The sequence below is a fragment of the Cydia splendana genome, chromosome 2, assembly GCF_910591565.1.
Source record: "Cydia splendana chromosome 2, ilCydSple1.2, whole genome shotgun sequence".
Taxonomy (NCBI): Eukaryota; Metazoa; Arthropoda; class Insecta; order Lepidoptera; family Tortricidae; genus Cydia; species Cydia splendana.
This window is the reverse complement of record NC_085961.1, coordinates 19,065,125-19,083,357: the sequence shown is the minus strand read 5'-3', so window position 1 is coordinate 19,083,357 and position 18,233 is coordinate 19,065,125. Positions and strand designations below refer to the sequence as shown.

The 18,233-nt window shown below is 36.2% G+C and overlaps 1 protein-coding gene and 3 long non-coding RNA genes across 9 annotated transcripts in view; 2 read left to right on the top strand and 2 right to left on the bottom strand.

Moving 5' to 3' along the window:
* Nucleotides 1-18,233, bottom strand: part of LOC134805504 (uncharacterized) — a 407,355-nt gene that overhangs the window by 98,150 nt on the left and 290,972 nt on the right. The gene's annotated exons all lie outside the window — the stretch shown is intronic.
* LOC134804801 (cadherin-89D) overlaps nt 1-18,233 on the top strand; it is a 91,829-nt gene that overhangs the window by 65,911 nt on the left and 7,685 nt on the right. For all 6 annotated transcript variants that reach the window (XM_063778072.1, XM_063778063.1, XM_063778055.1 and 3 more), the window contains exons 5-11: nt 7,387-7,495; nt 7,887-8,089; nt 14,119-14,247; nt 15,327-15,519; nt 15,828-15,986; nt 16,640-16,773; nt 16,866-17,469. In XM_063778072.1, the coding sequence (XP_063634142.1) occupies nt 7,387-7,495; nt 7,887-8,089; nt 14,119-14,247; nt 15,327-15,519; nt 15,828-15,986; nt 16,640-16,773; nt 16,866-17,469 (1,531 nt within the window). The remainder of the gene's footprint in view (nt 1-7,386; nt 7,496-7,886; nt 8,090-14,118; nt 14,248-15,326; nt 15,520-15,827; nt 15,987-16,639; nt 16,774-16,865; nt 17,470-18,233) is intronic.
* LOC134805548 (uncharacterized) lies at nt 3,545-5,507 on the top strand. Its single transcript, XR_010146319.1, has 2 exons — nt 3,545-4,163; nt 5,252-5,507. It is a non-coding gene; the product is annotated as an uncharacterized LOC134805548 (long non-coding RNA).
* Nucleotides 6,131-6,945, bottom strand: LOC134805532 (uncharacterized). The gene is made up of 3 exons (XR_010146314.1): nt 6,808-6,945; nt 6,319-6,669; nt 6,131-6,196 (listed from the first exon to the last, which is right to left on the bottom strand). It is a non-coding gene; the product is annotated as an uncharacterized LOC134805532 (long non-coding RNA).

Below are 18,233 nucleotides of genomic sequence, written 5' to 3'. Positions count from 1 at the left end.
AGCTAAACTGAGGTACAAATTCAAAAACTCACCAGCAGTTTAGCTTCACGACCTTCCAGATGGAAAAACAGCATGCCAATGACTTGAAAATTTGCCTTGTATAACTGACAAAGCAACCTGCCTGTGTGGTGGGAGTGTAGGAGCGAGGGACGTATATGCTAGAAAAGGGCAATACGACCTACGATAGTGTTGCCACTCTCAATTAGAAATGCAATGGATAGTTGTTTGGTCGGATACCGGATATTCGGCCCGACCGTCGGCCAAATATTCGGTATCCGACCGCCGAATCTTCGGCCGGCGGAACAATAAAAAAAATAAAAAATCATTTATTTCAGACCTTGGTTCATACACTTACACCAAAAAACTAATTAACTACAAACTAAATTTAAGAATACCTACATTTCGGTTTTTAGGTGCGCATTGTGCAGGTTTTAACCTGTTTCGTGGTGAACATTGGCGCGGACTCATTTCTATGTTCGAAATGAGTAGGTAGGTACCTACGCGTGCAAGTGAGTGGATGTTTAAATTGTTTTGAAATAATAAACGAGTAATGTACAATATGACCGTGACTGTTTCTTAAATCCAATTTGTTTACTCTGAAATCAAGCAAAGTTACTATCCGGTATCCGGCCGGGTATATTATTCTGAGGTTCCAAATATCGGTACAGTTGTTTAATTGTTGCTTAATTTGGAGATTGACCCCAATTTCATTTCTGATCAAATCGGTCGATTTGATCATCCCGTCTGGACTTCACTTAACAGCCGTAACACATTACCGCGCCGTTCAGGGTCACGGTGCGCCAAACCATAGCCTGATGTCATGTAGGTATGTATAATGTACTTAGTCCAAAATTATGTTATTTACTAATTATGTTATTTACTAATTATGTTATTTATATGCATTAAACGTTAAATCTGAACCAATTCGATTACTATTCTATAGTGAAACACATTCAGCTTGACTAGAAAAAGCGCGGCAAATTTAAAACATGTATAGCGTTAGGTTTCAATAGCGCTCAGAGACCTGACTTTTATCTCGATATCGTAATTTTCTAGCGACAAATCCATTATCTATACAAAACTGTCGCAAAAATGTTATCGCTTGTATATCGTGGTACAGGATAGGATGGAGCCATATACTTTACTACTTGCTTGCAAGTATCGTAATTAAACAGTGCTAAGTAGTTAAATACGCGCAATGTATTTTTATGTCATAAATAATGTATTTATTTAATGTTAATTTAGTATTAATTATAGTATGTATATTGTTTTATCCACAAATATGAATAATTGTAGTTAATTTACCAATAAAACATAATTTATACGGCTACAAATAAAATATTAAATGCTTCTAAAGTCTGTTTGGTTATTTCTACATGGAAACGAAGTCATTTCAAATTATAAAAACATTAACTGAACACCTTATTGCCGCCTGCAGTCACCGCTCGCCGCTCAGCTATCCGCTGTCGTTAATACCACGGCCTTACGTTTTATGACACTGAGTCGCGTCAGGGGAGCGACACGGTTCGGTGCGCTTGCGTTCAGTCGAGTTTTGGAATATTACTGCAAATTTTTGTTGTTTGTTAATTTGTTGGTTATTGTTGTTTGTTAATTTGTTGGTTGTGGTGTCGACTTTTATTGCCCTAGTCGCCAAATGATGTTACTAGTGAAATTTTAACCGACACCACACGGTAAAAATAAGTTTAACAATAATTACTTAATTAAAAATCGAATAAAAACGGTATTTCTAATGCATAACTTATATTTTTTGCTATTCAATTAAAGAGTACTAACAAAATCCTAACTCAATTAATTAGTGCAAATATTTTAAGGTTTGCGATTCCTGCTCGGCCTTGCGTCGCAAGGTGCCCGGTACCACTGTATTGCAGCATTAACTAGAAATGCTTACTTTGGGGAACATTAGCAACTGTCGTTTTTGATAATTACATTTTATTGGTGAGGGGTGGTACTTAAATGACCGCTATTGAAACCTAAAGTTTAAACTTATAGGCGCGATGATTTGATTTCCCTAAGAAAATTTTAATTTCGCGTCTTTTTCTGCTATCAAATTGGGTGTGTGTCAGTATAATAGCCCTATATAATTGGCCTATTATTGTATTAAATTTAACGCGCACGCAAAGACGGAAAGCCTGCAATTACGTAAAATTTACTTTCTTATTTACAGCACTCTTGCCCAGATTAAAGCTGATAATTAGTTCGAATCTAGTCTCCCATATTTTTTACGTTCACTGGTACATATGTTTTAACCGAGTAAATAGTAAATATACTAAATACTTTTTTAAATATTCGCGCTCGGGGCGATGGAAGTTTCATCGTTCCGTCGCCCCGCTCCATGCAACGACCAATCGCGTTAGCTCGCTGGCTCGTGCGCGGCAATTTTAAAGCAACGATAACGTTTTTGATGGTTTTTTGTGTTACGAATCATATTTCAAGCCGATTTTTACAGTATTCGATGAAGGAGAACTCATAATAAAAATCCCATATGATATTGATCTATTACCATTTTTAACCAGGCAATTAATGCACAACCCCATAAAACCTCCCATACGGTATTATTTAGTGTACGATTAAATTGCAACGCTTGTACTTATTGTAATTTGGAAATAATGAGAGAAAAAATAGCCTATTACCATTTTTGAGGACGGAAATATACTGAATTTAATAATAACCGTAGGTTACTTACTTTAAATGTAGGATACAGAATTATTTTTTGTGTGATTCATGCTTAATGTCATAAAGCAAATATTTCTCTATGAGTATAAATTTAAAAAATGTTATTAATATTTTTTACAAACTTTCTGTGATTTTTTATATTTTTACATTTTTTTTTAAATACCTAAATGTAATATATTTATTTGGATTATGTGTCGACGTAATCACTAGATTTATTATCTGTCCCATACACCGAAAATTTCAGCTATTACTAATTATTTCCATTCCGCCATACTAGCCGAGCGTACCTTTCTTGGCCTACAAATCCCATACAAAAATAGACATAACTAAAGGCTGATTTAGACAGCGCGCGAACTCGCATGCGATTTTAGTTACATTGCGGACTATTGGTTACGTCCAATTCAACCGACCAATCAAAACCCGCAATGTAATGAAACTCGCATGTGAGTTCTCGCATCGTCTAAATGAGCCCTAACGGTCGTCACGCTATCGAAGAAATGTACACTAGGGGTTCTGCACTTCTAAAGGAGTATTTTGGCCGCGGTTACAGTACAGCATGCCATGATCACGTCTTTCATTTAGTGTTCACGGTGTCAGAAAACGACGTATGTTGTATCATATCATATCATGCACTATAAGAGCAACAATAATACACTTGCTGGTTGTGCTAAGAATGTGGTTATTTTGTATCTTTATCTTTTTTTGAAGTGAAAACTTCTTTAGCGGCGCTGAGTACTTTTTGTGATGGGGAAAAAATGTTACTCGTAAACTCGCGAGAGCGTAAGACGCTTAGACGTAACCCTCTCTTTCTACCGCGCGGCGAAAATGTATCCCTGAGCCTGCAGGGGGCCTAGCCAAAACGCATTTCGAAAAAAGATATCGCTAACGAATCGATAAAAAATGTATGGGAATGACAGGTACCGTAGATGAGTCTGTCGAAAAATATTAACGAATACAAAAATGTTAGCCAAGTTGCAATGTTGTAACGAAACGCAAAACTTTCGTTACCGGGATTCGACATCTGTCATACATTGTCTAGCCAAGTGACACTTTTGACAAGCGTTATCGCCTCCTAGGTGTCGATACGTAGCGCGAGCTATCCCCTTGCAGATAACTTACCGAAGCACAAGAAAATACCGAATAATAGTGTTTGTAAATTAGAATTTGTAATAAAAAGCATACTTCAACATTATTGTGGGCGGCGAACAACGCGGAAGTGTCGCTTAGACGCAGGCGCCGTCTGAAAAATCGCCTCTATTGAAACTTGAAACTGCTTAGGAAAGGACTGCCCTTAGCTGGTGATCTTATCATGTATGCTACGATCAAAGGATTGTGGGCCGTACGCAGCATTTCACCCAAAGGATCCAATGTGACCGAGGCGCTGAATATCTACCTATCTATAGTGACAGTGTCATGGAAAAATGGATTATGCACCCACAAATGCAACACGAAACAATGTCCCTACAAAGGTAAGAGTGAGTCAATAACTTATCCCTACTATACCTACTAATAAGTATATAAAATATGTTATTAATGCTAAAATAACTAATGTGTTCCTGTTACGTCATCAAATATAAACCGATGAACGGTGTAGATTAAATTTGGTACCCATATGCGCAATGGCAAGCACTTGTTTTTCAATAGGAAAGTGAATTGAATGTGTAAAGGCAAAGCTATATAGGTAAAGGCTTTACAAATATAGATAAAGACTCGGGAACAAAAATTCTTCACACAAATAAATGCCCTTCCCGGGAAGCAAAACCATCACCTTCATAGGCAAGGTCACTAACAACTAGCAATATTGTAGTGTCATCCCATTTTCTTAAATTGATTTGAAAGGGATGAGACTACAGTGTTGCTACTTTTTAATTTCTACAATTTCTAGTCGGACTCTACAGTAAGCTCAAGAAGACTTGTGTTGTGGGTACTTAGGGTACTTAGATAACTATATATAGATGGTCAAACCAATTTGTCAGTCAGTAAGAACCAGGAAAACTATACTCATACTTATCTTTTGGGTGCTAGTACTGGTATATGACAAAGCTAGTATGATTCTCTCTGTCTTTGTTTGAAATGAGACAGTCCTTTGACAAACTATACTTAAATACATAGACAACACCCATGACTCAGGTACAAAATATCTGTGCTCATTACACAAACAAATTTCCTTACCGGGGATTCAAACTCAGGATTATCAGCTTAACCGGCAGGGTCACTAGTCACTACCAACTAGGCCAGACGGGCTGTTGTCATACATATACATTATCAACCATATTAATGAAACTTTTTCATATTATGAAACATTGTATATGACTTCTTTTGGCAGGCGCAGCTACAGTCAGCTGCAGAGAAAAGGTCCCACCCCTGCATACAAACTTCTATGTAGTGGTGGTACCTTTTCTCTGCAGCTGACTGTACCTACACACTATATAAAAATAATCATAACATGTACTTACACAAAACATTTAGTTTTTTTTTGTCATATGACTGGTAGAGAATAAGTATTATAACCAAATGTTACAGTTTGTTGAAAAACTAAGCATTCATTTTGTTTCAGGTGACTTGGATATTCATTGCAGCCTTGGCATATGAACCAATACTTTATGGTGCTCCAAAGTCAGGGTCAAGGGAAGAAACTATGTCACATGTACAACCACAAAAATATATTGAGTGTTGTTTTACTATTTTAATACACTGTACATAATATATGTACAAACAATGCTTGGCTACTGATTTCATGCTGCTGGCAAAAAATACCTGCTGCATCTTTCATTAATAGATTTTCAATAAAATAAATTAACTTTTTAACCCAATCATTGTGTCATTTATTTATGGTGGTTACCACCTTAACTTTTGGTATGCTTAGGAGCAGATCTGCTCCCATGTACTTACCTATATTCAACTTTAAAAAATGCATTAATTTTTAAAAGTTGTCTTTGTAAAACGACCGGTCTGGCCTAGTGAGTAGTGACCCTGCCTGCTAAGCCGATGGTCCTGGGTTCGAATCCCAGTAAGGGCATTTATTTGTGTGATGAACACTAATATTTGTTCCTGAGTTATGGGTGTTTTCTATGTATATAAGTTTGTATTTGTCTATATAAGTATGTGTATCGTCGCCTAGCACCCATAGTACAAGCTTTGGTTAGTTTGGGGCTAGGTTGATCTGTGTAAGATGTCCCCAATATTTATTTATTTATTTATTTATTTTATTTTATTCAATTATGATTGATATATAAATTACAAATTTTTGACAGGAGCATACAAAAGGTTAAATATGAACAGCCAGTAGCTTAGCGGGTGAGATTACCTTCCCAAATTTCCATTGACTATAAATAATAAAGATGTGTTTAATTCATTTTTAACGCCTCACTCACTTAGGTATTTCTATTACTGAGTAAACAGAAATCAAAGACAGGTAGGTAATAAAAAAATAATATTAAGTAACAATATGATTTATTAGTTTTGGTTTCACAGGCAGCTTTTATCTTATCTAATGCATCTTCTTAGTCGGCGTCTTCATTGCTGAAGGTCGTGTCTAGTTTGAAGAGTTTCCTGCGCGATGTACCATGCTTTTCCAAGTGTTCCTGTCCTCGGCGATCTTAATAGATAAATCTAATGCATAACATCTATGTATTCAATGTCCGCTTGACTTTTGTTAATTTCGAAAATGTTTGAAGTCTATGAAGTAAATGAATTCACTGAGGTTACACTGATTCGGGCAAACCTGTCCACAATTTCACTTCACGGTTTGAATCAATACTAACGCTTAAAGTATTGTCTCTTCTGGTCAAGTAAGCCAGCAGTGCACGTCCTTAGCACTGGTAACTGCCATGAAGGCGTCATTGCAGCGGCAGCTCTGACTGTACGTGCCAACTTGGCGAGGACTTCTCAGCGTGGAAGAAGAGCCCGCGGAGCCGCTTTTGCCCGCTCTGGCTGCGTCGCCGCCTTGGTTGGGGCTGCGGGGACGACGGCTGTCTGAAATTGTTAAACTTTAGGTCAAAATTATATGCAATTAACAACGCACTCTTCAAATATTACACTATATAGACTTATTTTATCACGAAATTGTGATAAACTAAGTTAAACAAATACCAACATATTTAATTTGCTTACCGATAAAACAATTATTTTCTCCAAAATTAGATTCGCTGTTCACTTGACACTCTTGACAGCTGACAGATGATGTTTCTTGACGGTTTTGAACGAGAACCACAGACAAAAATTAATTTTTACCGACTTGGCGCATAGAATGAGCGAAAACTAAAAAGATTGCCTCTTGGCTAGGTTATTATAAACATTATCGACCAGTCGCTCGCGAACGTAGAGATCGAATCGATAAGGAGCGAATGTAATTTGGCTACGGGCCCTGTTTCGTTTAGGCGGCGCAGGGCGCTTGCGTGACGTCACGTGTGACGGACACTGTTACAATGTCATTGGGTTTTTCTTTTTTTGGTTTAAATATAACTCTAGTACTCACAGTGATGTGCTTAGGGGTTTCAAGTAATGCGACGAAATAACGCTAGATGGCCTTAACCTCAATTATACATAGTGCTGCAGACATTTTGCACTAGATGGCGCTGTTATTAATATTTTGAGTTACAATGTAATTGAGTTTTCAATTCTGCCGGCACTCCCGGAGTGCAACCCGTTGTTTTTTTTTGAGTACTAAAGTTAACTATGTTTCATTTGCAGATATCCGCATACTTGTCGGTGACGGTGTACATCGAAGATGTCAACGACAATTCACCAAAGTTCCTGGACACGCCATACCATGTTACTGTTGATGAACTAACACCTATTGGTAATACTTTATAACTACCTAATATCCCAAAATTTATGACAAACTGTTATACGATTAAGAGGGGGCGTAAATCCAATAAATTAGAAAGGAACAAAATATATGATTTTAATCAATTATTAGCTTAAGTGATCAGGGCTGTGGCTCATTTATCCTATAATATCCTATAAATCCTTTGGAACCAATAGTAGCGCCATTTCTCTGTTTCCTATATTCATTTATCCGAGGACATATTATTTGGGTGTATTAAAAATCATGAGTGAATCTGCTTCTACTAGGGTAGCGCTCTCATTGTAAACCGCAAAGGTCGCTTAATTCGGGATGATTTAATGGCCCATCCTTTAATTGCATAAACATTTTTGACAGTATATTTTGTAAAATTATTTTTCCACAGGCCTCACAATCTTCAAAGGCATCCACGCGTTCGACCGCGACAAGCCGAACACTCCTAACTCCGATGTACAGTACACGATCAGCGCCGGTGACGAGGCCGGCCATTTCGGCCTCGAGAGCTCCCATAAACCGGCCCTCGTGTTGCGGAGGCCTCTGGATTATGATGCCGGTGATAAGGAATTCAACATAGTAATCACTGCATCGGTTAGTAAACACATACAAACTATAATATAAAAATCATTCCTTACTAAAAATATTCTGCTAAAGACCTCGTGAAATCTCATGTCAATCTATGGCTTAGAGCATTTAATAACTGGAGTGGCCATTAAGAGCTTACCCCACTGCCGCAAAACTTGCACAATTGTGCAAACTTTTGTATGGACTGACATGGCTATTTGTACGTTACGTACAAATCATGTAGAAATAGCAATACATTTGACATCCCCTCCCCCGCAAAAATCGGCAGACTGTTTCGTAAAGAAAATGACAGCGATGACATCTCCTTTCTAAATGCTCTAAGATCTAAGGCTGTCATTAATTATTTAAATGTCAACTATCGTGAAACATTGAGCATTGAGACTCATATATTAATTGGTATCCAACAAACAAGTGTCATTATTCTTAACATACGGTTACAAATATAATAACCACCAAAAAAATACTTTGGTACCCTAAATAAAAAAATCATGCTTACCAAAAAAAATGACTGATCACCAAAAAAATAAGGCCTAAAAATACAAAAGTTTTAATTACGACTGCACTTCAAATTGTATTCAAATACCAAATTTATTGAATGATCACCAAAAATCATTAATGATCACCAAATCTTGAAGACCAAATTAATGCGATATTTTCACCTAAATAAACCACTATGATTACCAAAAAAATTATACATATTACCAAATAAACTGTAAACTGATGCCAAAATTACTAGCCTCTCCCGCTCAACCCCCCGTACCCCGCACCGCATACCTACCTAACCTAACCTACTTTTCTAGTAGCATTTCGTTATGCTAATAGAAAAGTAGGTTAAATTGCTATCAGTTTGAACTGCTATCAGTTAAGTGGGTTAGGTTAGCACTGCGACCCTTAGAGAAACGAAATGCTACTAGAAAAGTGGGTTAGGTTAGGTTGGAACTGCGACCCTTATAGAAACTAAATGCTACTAGAAAAGTGGGTTAGGTTAGGTTTGAACTGCGACCCTTACAGAAACGAAGTGCTACTAAAAAAGTGGGTTAGGTTAGGTTTGAACTGCGACCTTTACAGAAACGAAATGCTACTAGAAAAGTGGTTTAGGTTAGGTTTGAACTGCGACCCTTACAGAAACGAAATGCTACTAGAAAAGTGAGTTAGGTTATGTTTGAACTGCAACCCTTACAGATAAGAAATGCTACTAGAAAAGTGGGTTAGGTTAGGTTCGAACTGCGACCCTCATAGAAACTAAATGCTACTAGAAAAGTGGGTTAGATTAGGTTTGACTGCGACCCTTGCCGAAAAGAAATGCTACTAGAAAAGTGGGTTAGGTTAGGTTTGAACTGCGACTGTTACATAAATAAAATGCTACTAGAAAAAGGTGACGAAGTGGATTAATTAATTTACTAGGATAAAGATATATTAAATATTTGCAAATTTTTAATTAAAATGTGGTTACAAAGGCCATAGTCGGTTTTCCATAGTAAGTCGGCCCTTAAATCAATTTGATTCGGGTTTTTTTTTTGTGAGTACCTCTTATGGTGAAGGATATTTTTGCTGAGTATCAACATCCTACTAGTGACAGTTTTTGACTTATGATTTTATGATTTTTTTTTTATGTATTGTTTTTCGGGATATATTCAAGCGATTTGCTTAATTTTTTTAAATAGTGTTTTTTATTTAGGTATGCATCGATACTCAAAAAACGAATACCAGTTGTCATATAAAAAAAAAGAAAAATGAAGTAAAAAAAAATAAAACATTTTTTTAATGTCGTTGTGAAGTAGTGACACCTCTAATTTTTTTTTCTAGTTGTAGGCCAGACATTGGCCTACTACTTGCCTAAATATCAAAATTTTCCAAACGGTACTTCCTGTCAAAAATTTGCAATGTATGTGGTCAAGTTCTGTACTCAATCGGTGTTTTTCAATGTAGTATACAAACATTAAGTTGTCATTGGCATTTTACTCTTAAATACGACAACCTGATAAGTAAACGCAAACATAATCGAAAGGTTTGTATTAAACCGGCCAATCTTCATAACCGGTTTCGGTTACAGTTATGCCCGAAAAATAACCGAATATCGGTTATAATCGGTTACGGTTATTTTCAACAAAAATGATAATTTTACAATGAAGTAATTAAAAAATTACGAAAATAAAAGTACAGTATTAGGGAACGTGAGTATAAGTCTTCATTTTTTAATAAAACACACAAAATACAGTAAGAGTAAAATATGACCTTGGACGTGATACAATATTCAATAAAAATATTTCATAAATAGGGGAAGTAAATTTGGTAGATTTTAATTATTAAAGTACAGGAATGACAAAAATTATAGTCACAGACGTCACAGCCAAAAACAGCAGGATTTTGTAGTCACTAGATGATAGAAACATAGGATTTAAGTCAAAAATAAATAACCGAAAATAACCGTAACCGGTTATTCCAATTTCCAATATTCGGTTATGAAATTTTGACAAAATATTCGGTTATAACCGATTATTTCGGTTACGGTTATAACCGATTTGCATTCCCTAGTTTGTATACTACATTGAAAAACACCGATTGAGTACAGGACTTGACCACACACATTGCTAATTTTTGACAGGAAGTACCATTTGGAAAATTTTGATATTTAGGCAAGTAGTAGGTCAATGTCTGGCCTACAACTAGAAAAAAAATAGAGGTGTCACTACTTCACAACGACATTAAATAAATGTTTTATTTTTTTATTACTTCATTTTTCTTTTTTTTATATGACAACTGGTATTCGTTTTAAGAGTATCGATGCATATTTACCTAAATAAGGAACACTATTTTAAAAAAATTAAGCAAATCGCTTGAATACATCCCGAAAAACAATACATTAAAGAAAAAAAATTAAAAAATCATAAGTCAAAAACTGTCACTTAGTAGGATGTTGATACTCAGGAAAATTATCCTTCACCATAAGAGGTACTCACAAAAAAACCCGAATCAAATTGATTTAAGGGCCAACTTACTATGGAAAACCGGGTGTACTTTCGTTTGGGCCAAATACCTTTCGCCAAATTTCACTTCCCAACAAACTTATCGCAATAGTTTCATTTCCCAAAGGAACCTTTAGCAAAGTTACACTTCGCATATAATTTATTTGGTCAAATTATCACTTGGCATGATTTTACTTCGTCAAATGTTGTTAGGACAAAAAATTATTTAGCAAACGTTTTTTATTGGCTAATATTATATTCCAAAAAAGCCGTTAAGTGGGTTAGGTTAGGTTTGAACTGCGATCTTCACAGAACCGAACAAAAGTGCGTTAGGTTAGGTTAGAACTGCGCGAGCCTTACAGAAACGAAATGCTACTAGAAAAGTTGATTTGATTACGTTCGAACTGCGATCCTCACAGAACCGAACTGCTGTCAGAGAAGTGGGTTAGGTTAGGCTAGAACTATACGAAAGACCCTTACAGAAACGAAATGCTACTAGAAAAGTGGGTGGTTTTACCTCCTTTTCTACATAGTGCACCATCTACAATAATCTTTCACCGGCCCCTATAGAAATCGTTTTTTTTTCTTAAACATTATAATGTTTATGGTTGAAACTAATCATATCCGTATGCGTAAAAATAACCAAAATGATAAAAAAAAACAAGGTATTTCAAATAAAAGCAAAAATAAAAATATCAATTGGTATGTAAATTGTATGCCATGCAATATGTTATGCTTAATGATACATTTGACTAAATAATACTTGGTAAAATGAAACTTGTCCAAATAATTATTTGCTAAACAATAACTTGCCATAAAAGTCTATTGCTGACTGAAAAATTGCGATAAGTTGTTTTGCCAAACATTTTTTTTGGGAAATGATAATTTGGGAAACATAGTTTGGGATGTGATACTTTGGGAAACGTTTTTGGCCCATTCGTTAGTAAACCGGAAAACCGACGATGGCCTTTGGTGGTCATTTACTATTTTTGGGTTTACAATGATTATTTTGGAGTAATTTGGTTTAATATGATAGCATGATTTAAATATTTGGTTATAATTTTACATTAAAATGGACTTCTAATTTTGGTGGTCATTTACTATTTTTGGGTTTACAATGATTATTTTGGTGTCATTTTCTTTAATAGGATAGCAAGATGTAAAAATATGGTTATCATTTCACATTAAAATGGGGTTTGAAATTTGGTAATCATATACTATTTTTGGGTTAGTAATTATTAGTTTGGTGTCATTTCCTTTAATAGGATAGTAAAATGTAATAAAATTGGTAATCATTTCACATTAAAATGGTGTTATAATTTTGGTGATCATTTATTATTTTAGGGTGGTAAAATAGATTTTTTTGGTAATAAATTTTACTAAATCTGGTGATCAGTTAAATAGCAGCCTTAACTTACTGATCTTTCTTTCTTTTCGTGTAGAGGGATCAAACTTCTTAAAACTAAATTTTTGTCTGCCAATGCTTTGCCACTTCCAGCCCTCGGGGTGTAGCCCTCAGGAGATCTTCCTCAGTGCACGTCGTTGAGCACAGAGAACACTGTCTCATGTGTATTGTTGTTTGAGGGACTCCACACTCGCAGGATGTATCATCTTGACGCCCAATTCCCCATCTCAGAAGATTATCTTTTGACCGACCAACTCCCGTCCTAAGTCTGTTGAGAGCTTTCCATACTGGCCACTTTTCCTTTCCCCCTGGAGGCAGGCGTTCCGCAGCGGGCATTCGTAGCGATGTGTCGCTGAGTTGCAAGTTCCATGACTTGATGCGAGCCTCCTGAGGAGTTTGCTGCTGGAGAGCTGAATTTGTAACGAAGCTCTTCCGGGACTTTAGCCTTGCAGTAACTGGTTTGTGGTCGTACAGGGGGTGACGCGGGTCGCGCAGTTGTTTTTCTCGCTCTACAGCCACCGCGATGTCTCTGCGTATGCCCGGTGGTGCAATTCCACTCAGTTGGTATGTCATGGTTGGTCACGTTTGGTGGGTTTTAGGCATCCGGTTATTAGGCGGCAGGACTCGTTGAGAGCTATGTCAACCTGGGCAGCATGTATAGAGTTCTTCCAGGCTGGGCATGCATATTCTGATACAAAATTGTACACCTAACCTGCTTATAGGGACTGACAACTACTCGGACTCGGACCTCCTGTGCAAATTGTTCTATAATACTATTATGTGAATATTTCTTTTTTTTTTTACTTATATACTCATATACACCCACTTCGTCAGTAGAAAAAGGCGCGAAATTAAAAAAAAAATATCGGAAGTCAAATCTTTGTGCCTACGTTTTTTTTAATTTGCCGTATTTTTCTTCTGACAAAGTGGATCTGCCGGAGTATAAATACTTACCGATACCAACAGACCCTTTAGCATTGTTCTTTATTATACTCAGATTTATTTTTTAAAGCCAATAAAAAAAACTCAAAATAGAATTTTATTATAAAAACGAAAAAGGTTTATTGAAAACAGTTTGAATATAACGCAAGGCTGGACTTCAGAGCTATTTGCATTGGAGTCTCGCCAAACGCTCACTAATTCAAGAGCACTTTATATTTAAGCTTTACTTACTTTTTAATTTATTTGTTTGAAACTGTAAAGATCAATAACTCGTAATGTTCAAATCTATGCCTGCTACGTGTAAGTATTTTGACGCAGTTGGCAGTTTGAAATTTAAGGTTCTGTATATCTAACATGAGAACCATAATATGGTTGTATTTATGTTAAAATTCAAAAACGACTTTGTCACTAGTGAACCGATATGTTTTTTTTTAACTAACAACTGTGGAATATATTCTAATTTAGAAACCACTCTTTTTTGAGATGTTACATTAAATCATATTTTTCTACAACGCTTTTACTTACCTGTAGGGCTAAGATGGTCAGTTTTTTATCATCTGTCATAATGCCTGTCACGTTCTAACAAGTAAGTGCAAAAGCGACGCATGACATGACAAGTGATAGAAATGCGACCATGAAACCGCCGCTGGTTTTACGTTGTAGAGGCAATGAAGTCATTACGTCAATTGCAAATAAGTTTACACGTTTGTTTAATTTTTCAGGACCGCGGTTCTCCAGCCCGAAGCACAAATGCGACAGTTCACGTAACAGTCCAAGATAACGATGACTTGCCGCCTAAATTTACTCAAGATGTCTATAAAACTCAAATACCAGAGTTTTATCCTTTCTTTGTAAGTACTAATTGAATAATGGAAATGAAACATGAAATAAAACTTTTTCAATTTAAATTTTCTGATTGTTTGGAGACGGACATTTAAATATTAATACATTATTATACTTACATAGGTATATTATAACCTCTCGCGTCGAATGATGATACCTACAACAGTTCATTTTTTATATAGTAACTGGCACATCTTGGGGAACTGTAGCACATTAATTTATTTAGAAATGTAACATTTAAGTAGTGTTAAGCCAAGCTAAGTTAGCAGCGATTTTGATAGCCCAGACTATGCAATGTTATTTAAACATCACATTTTCGTAGAAGTTTGACATTTAAAAATAAGTTTGCACAAAATTGCTGCCGACTAAGCTTGGTCTAACTCTAATTAACTCTACTAATAAACTCTTATTTCTTCAATTACTTTTTGAATTAAGCTCAACCAAAAGAGACTTGCAGGAACTGTCATAATAGGGATCATTATTTGACGCGATAGGTATATACTTTTATGAGCGCCCATTGAACTGTAAGTAGCCCAAACTCTCTAATACAGTATAAGCATCAATGAGAAGCATATAGGCTGGTGAAGATAATAAAGATAAACTGATCAAAACTTGAAAATAAATTACAAGTATATCGTTAACAAGTACGAGCACCACATTCTTCAATTCAATCTAGCATTCATGAAAATAACTTAATATTGACAATATAAATCGCAAAAAGGTCCTCCAAAATTATCATAATTTGACTGCGAAATTTTCCTAATAGCCAATTCGTATTCAGAATTCACATCTAATTCATACCGAGAGGGTAGGTACATATTGGGAGAGCTTAATCTAATCCCCTTTTATATTATAACCCGGCTCCAGACCTTAAATTATAGGACATTCAATTCACAATTCCAATCAAGTTGTTTTCTTTATGCAAAATTTTCAATTGTATGAACATCATTTATTTAATCCATATTTTTGGTAAGTTTGTGTTTTTTTCGTCGACGTAATTAATTTGCAGAATTTTGAAATTCTAGAATTTTGCCTGCATTAGGGTGTAATGTATATGTTCCTTAGATCTATTTTTCTTCTTTCTCAGGATAAACGCATACACAGGGAACTGATCTTCGACGATCCGATTCGTGCGTTTGATCAAGATCTCAGCGTCAAGGCACCGGTTCGCTACGATTTAGTCTCAGGGAACGAAAGAAAGCTGTTTTCACTAAACATCATCAACGGAACACTATTCCTTGACAAAGAAATTGATTTGGATGCTGAAACTGGATTATCAGGTGCTCAAATACTCTTAGTGTAAGAAAAAAAAAAGCAAGTTTTGTCAGATATTTGAACAATACAGACACCGCATTAGGAAGCCTTTACCAATAGCTCATGATCACAGTAATAATTTTAATCTGTAAAATGCTACGCCGCGAGTAGTACAACAACTGATTACTCTACACTATTTTATATAGGTAATACTGCCTGAGCCAAAGTTTAGAGTTGTATCCTACATCATTTTATTAAGGAGGATTTGAGTAAGATTGCTAGAAGTCGGTTGATAGAATAGTAACTATATTATTATTTACTGTGTTTGTTTTAGGAAATACGTTCGTGATGCAAATCCAAGCTGCCCAGGTAGATAATCCGCTCAAAACTGCCCAAGCGAGAGTTGAAGTAGAAGTACTTGACTTGAACGATAACCTACCGGAGTTCGAAGTCGACTTCTATAATATAAGCATCGTGGAAAATCTTCCTAACGGTAAAAAGTGTTCTTTCCGTAGGTATATATGCGGCTAGTATGATTGTATGCCTAGTCGCAAGTCGCACGAAATAATATCTTCGTTTGAACCGTAATTAGAAAACGGTGGGAATCTGTCATTGGCGCGACTAGGCCCGCGTATTTATGTCAATCCGAAATCAAGTATAGTTTGTTTTAATCAGCAAGTATAAGTCAGCCCTTAGGTTCAAATTTGTCTTTTCTGTTAATGTTGACAATTTTGGTATGGCCCAAAACCAGGTCGTGACCGGTTTTGGATAGTATAACTCACCACCAGAAACTTTTGTTTATTATGTCTCGTATAGAAAACCACCTATCTAGTTTCAAAGTTGTTTTAGCTACTTTACAGTACATATGGAGCTAGGAGTGCGGGAAAGAGCACTTTCCGTGCGTCTGTCGAAAGTTTAAAGGGACATATGTACTGTAAAACGTTGTACGATACACGTGCGAATAGGTAATTTGCAACTCGTGTCGATTTAAAACACTCCCTTCGGTTGTTTTTTAATTTATCGCCACTCGTTTCGAATTTCCTCTTTTCCGCATTTGTATCGTAAATAACTATTATTATCTTTGTGATGTCGGATACCTAGTTTTTTATATTCTCTTCATTGGACACAAGTTTTAATTATTCACAGGGTTCAGTGTACTTCAAGTAATGGCAACAGATAAAGATCAGGGAGATAACGGAGAATTTACATATCAACTTAGCGATCCTGAAGGGGCGTTTGTTATCGACCCCCGAACTGGGTGGCTGACTGTTCGAAATCAGGTACCTACTCGTCGTACATTTTTCTAAGAGAGGGTATGTATTGTGTCTATATGTAAAAAAAAAACACTTTAGTAAAATTCTTTGTTTTTCAGACTGTTCTAGATAGAGAAAGACACTCATCGTTAAAAATGAAGGTATACGCTAAAGAAAAGAATCCAAGTATAGTGGGGACATTTTTAGATAAACAAAGATTATCAAAATATAGACGAACCCCAACAACACCTCGATCAGTGTATAAAGATAAAACAACATATGTATTCCCCGATAAAATTGGTACAAAAAATGAAAATATTGAATATTTTGAAGACCTGCATCAGTTAATGTCATATGTTACGGTCGAAGTCACTTTGTTAGATGCAAACGATAATAATCCTATTTTTGTGCCTAGCAATTTATACGAATTTGTGATAAAGTCTCATTCTAAAGTTGGGACATACATTGGAAAAGTAAAAGCCGTTGATCCGGATTTGGGACGAAATGGAATGATTCTATTTGACCTCCAGAGAACCAGTAATTTAACAATAACATCACCATTTCAAGTAGATGCGAAAACAGGTGTAATTAGTTTAGCCGAAACACCGGTCACTGAAGGCAGGCACGCTTTATTTATTGAAGCTTCGGATCAGCCAGCTAACCCCAGTGAAAGAAGATATTCATTAGCTGTTGTTACAATTGACGTCATAAAGTCAAGTAAGGGTACGTTTTCTGACACAAATATTTTTTTTAAGTCTGTTACAGTAGTACCTACTGTATATATTATTTTCATATCGTTATTATGCTTATATATGTATACTTATTGTATTAAATTATGCAGCTTTTTTAAATAGATAAGGTCAATACGGATAAGTGTAGCTGGTCTTCACATTTCCGCCAGTTTACACATTGACTAAGTAGTGTTTTTCGCGTTACATACAGTATCGGCTTTCTTGTTGCGCGCTCGCTTGAAGCTCGCACGCACAATAAGGCCTCGTGTGTAATTACCAACGTAACACACTTGTATCACAACGTACTATTTATTTACATAAAATATATATATATACAGTGGTACTACTAAACTAAATTAATAACTAGCTTAAATCTAAAATAGGCCCTTGAGGCATTGTACCAAGGATGCTGGCGGCATTTCCTCGCTGTATCGCAATGCTGATACGTTGTGCGAGGTAGCCGCCAGCTCTTCGGTCACCAGTTACGTCAACCAGACGCTTCGCGATTTCTGCGAACAACTTATGCGCGCTGGGACCCCATGGACCTAGAGTTTCAACTCCAAATGGTACAAAATGGTACTCTCTACCGAGGCTCTTATATTTGTTACGTTTTAGAATTTCGGCGCTTTCCGCCGCTCCGCCCGTTTTTACAGTAGTCCGTTGGAGGTGGGACGGTGCCAGTGTGTCTACGCAGGTAGCATCCCACACTAACATCCGTCCCAAGCTCCAAGGAACTAAGGACACTCCATCGGGCCT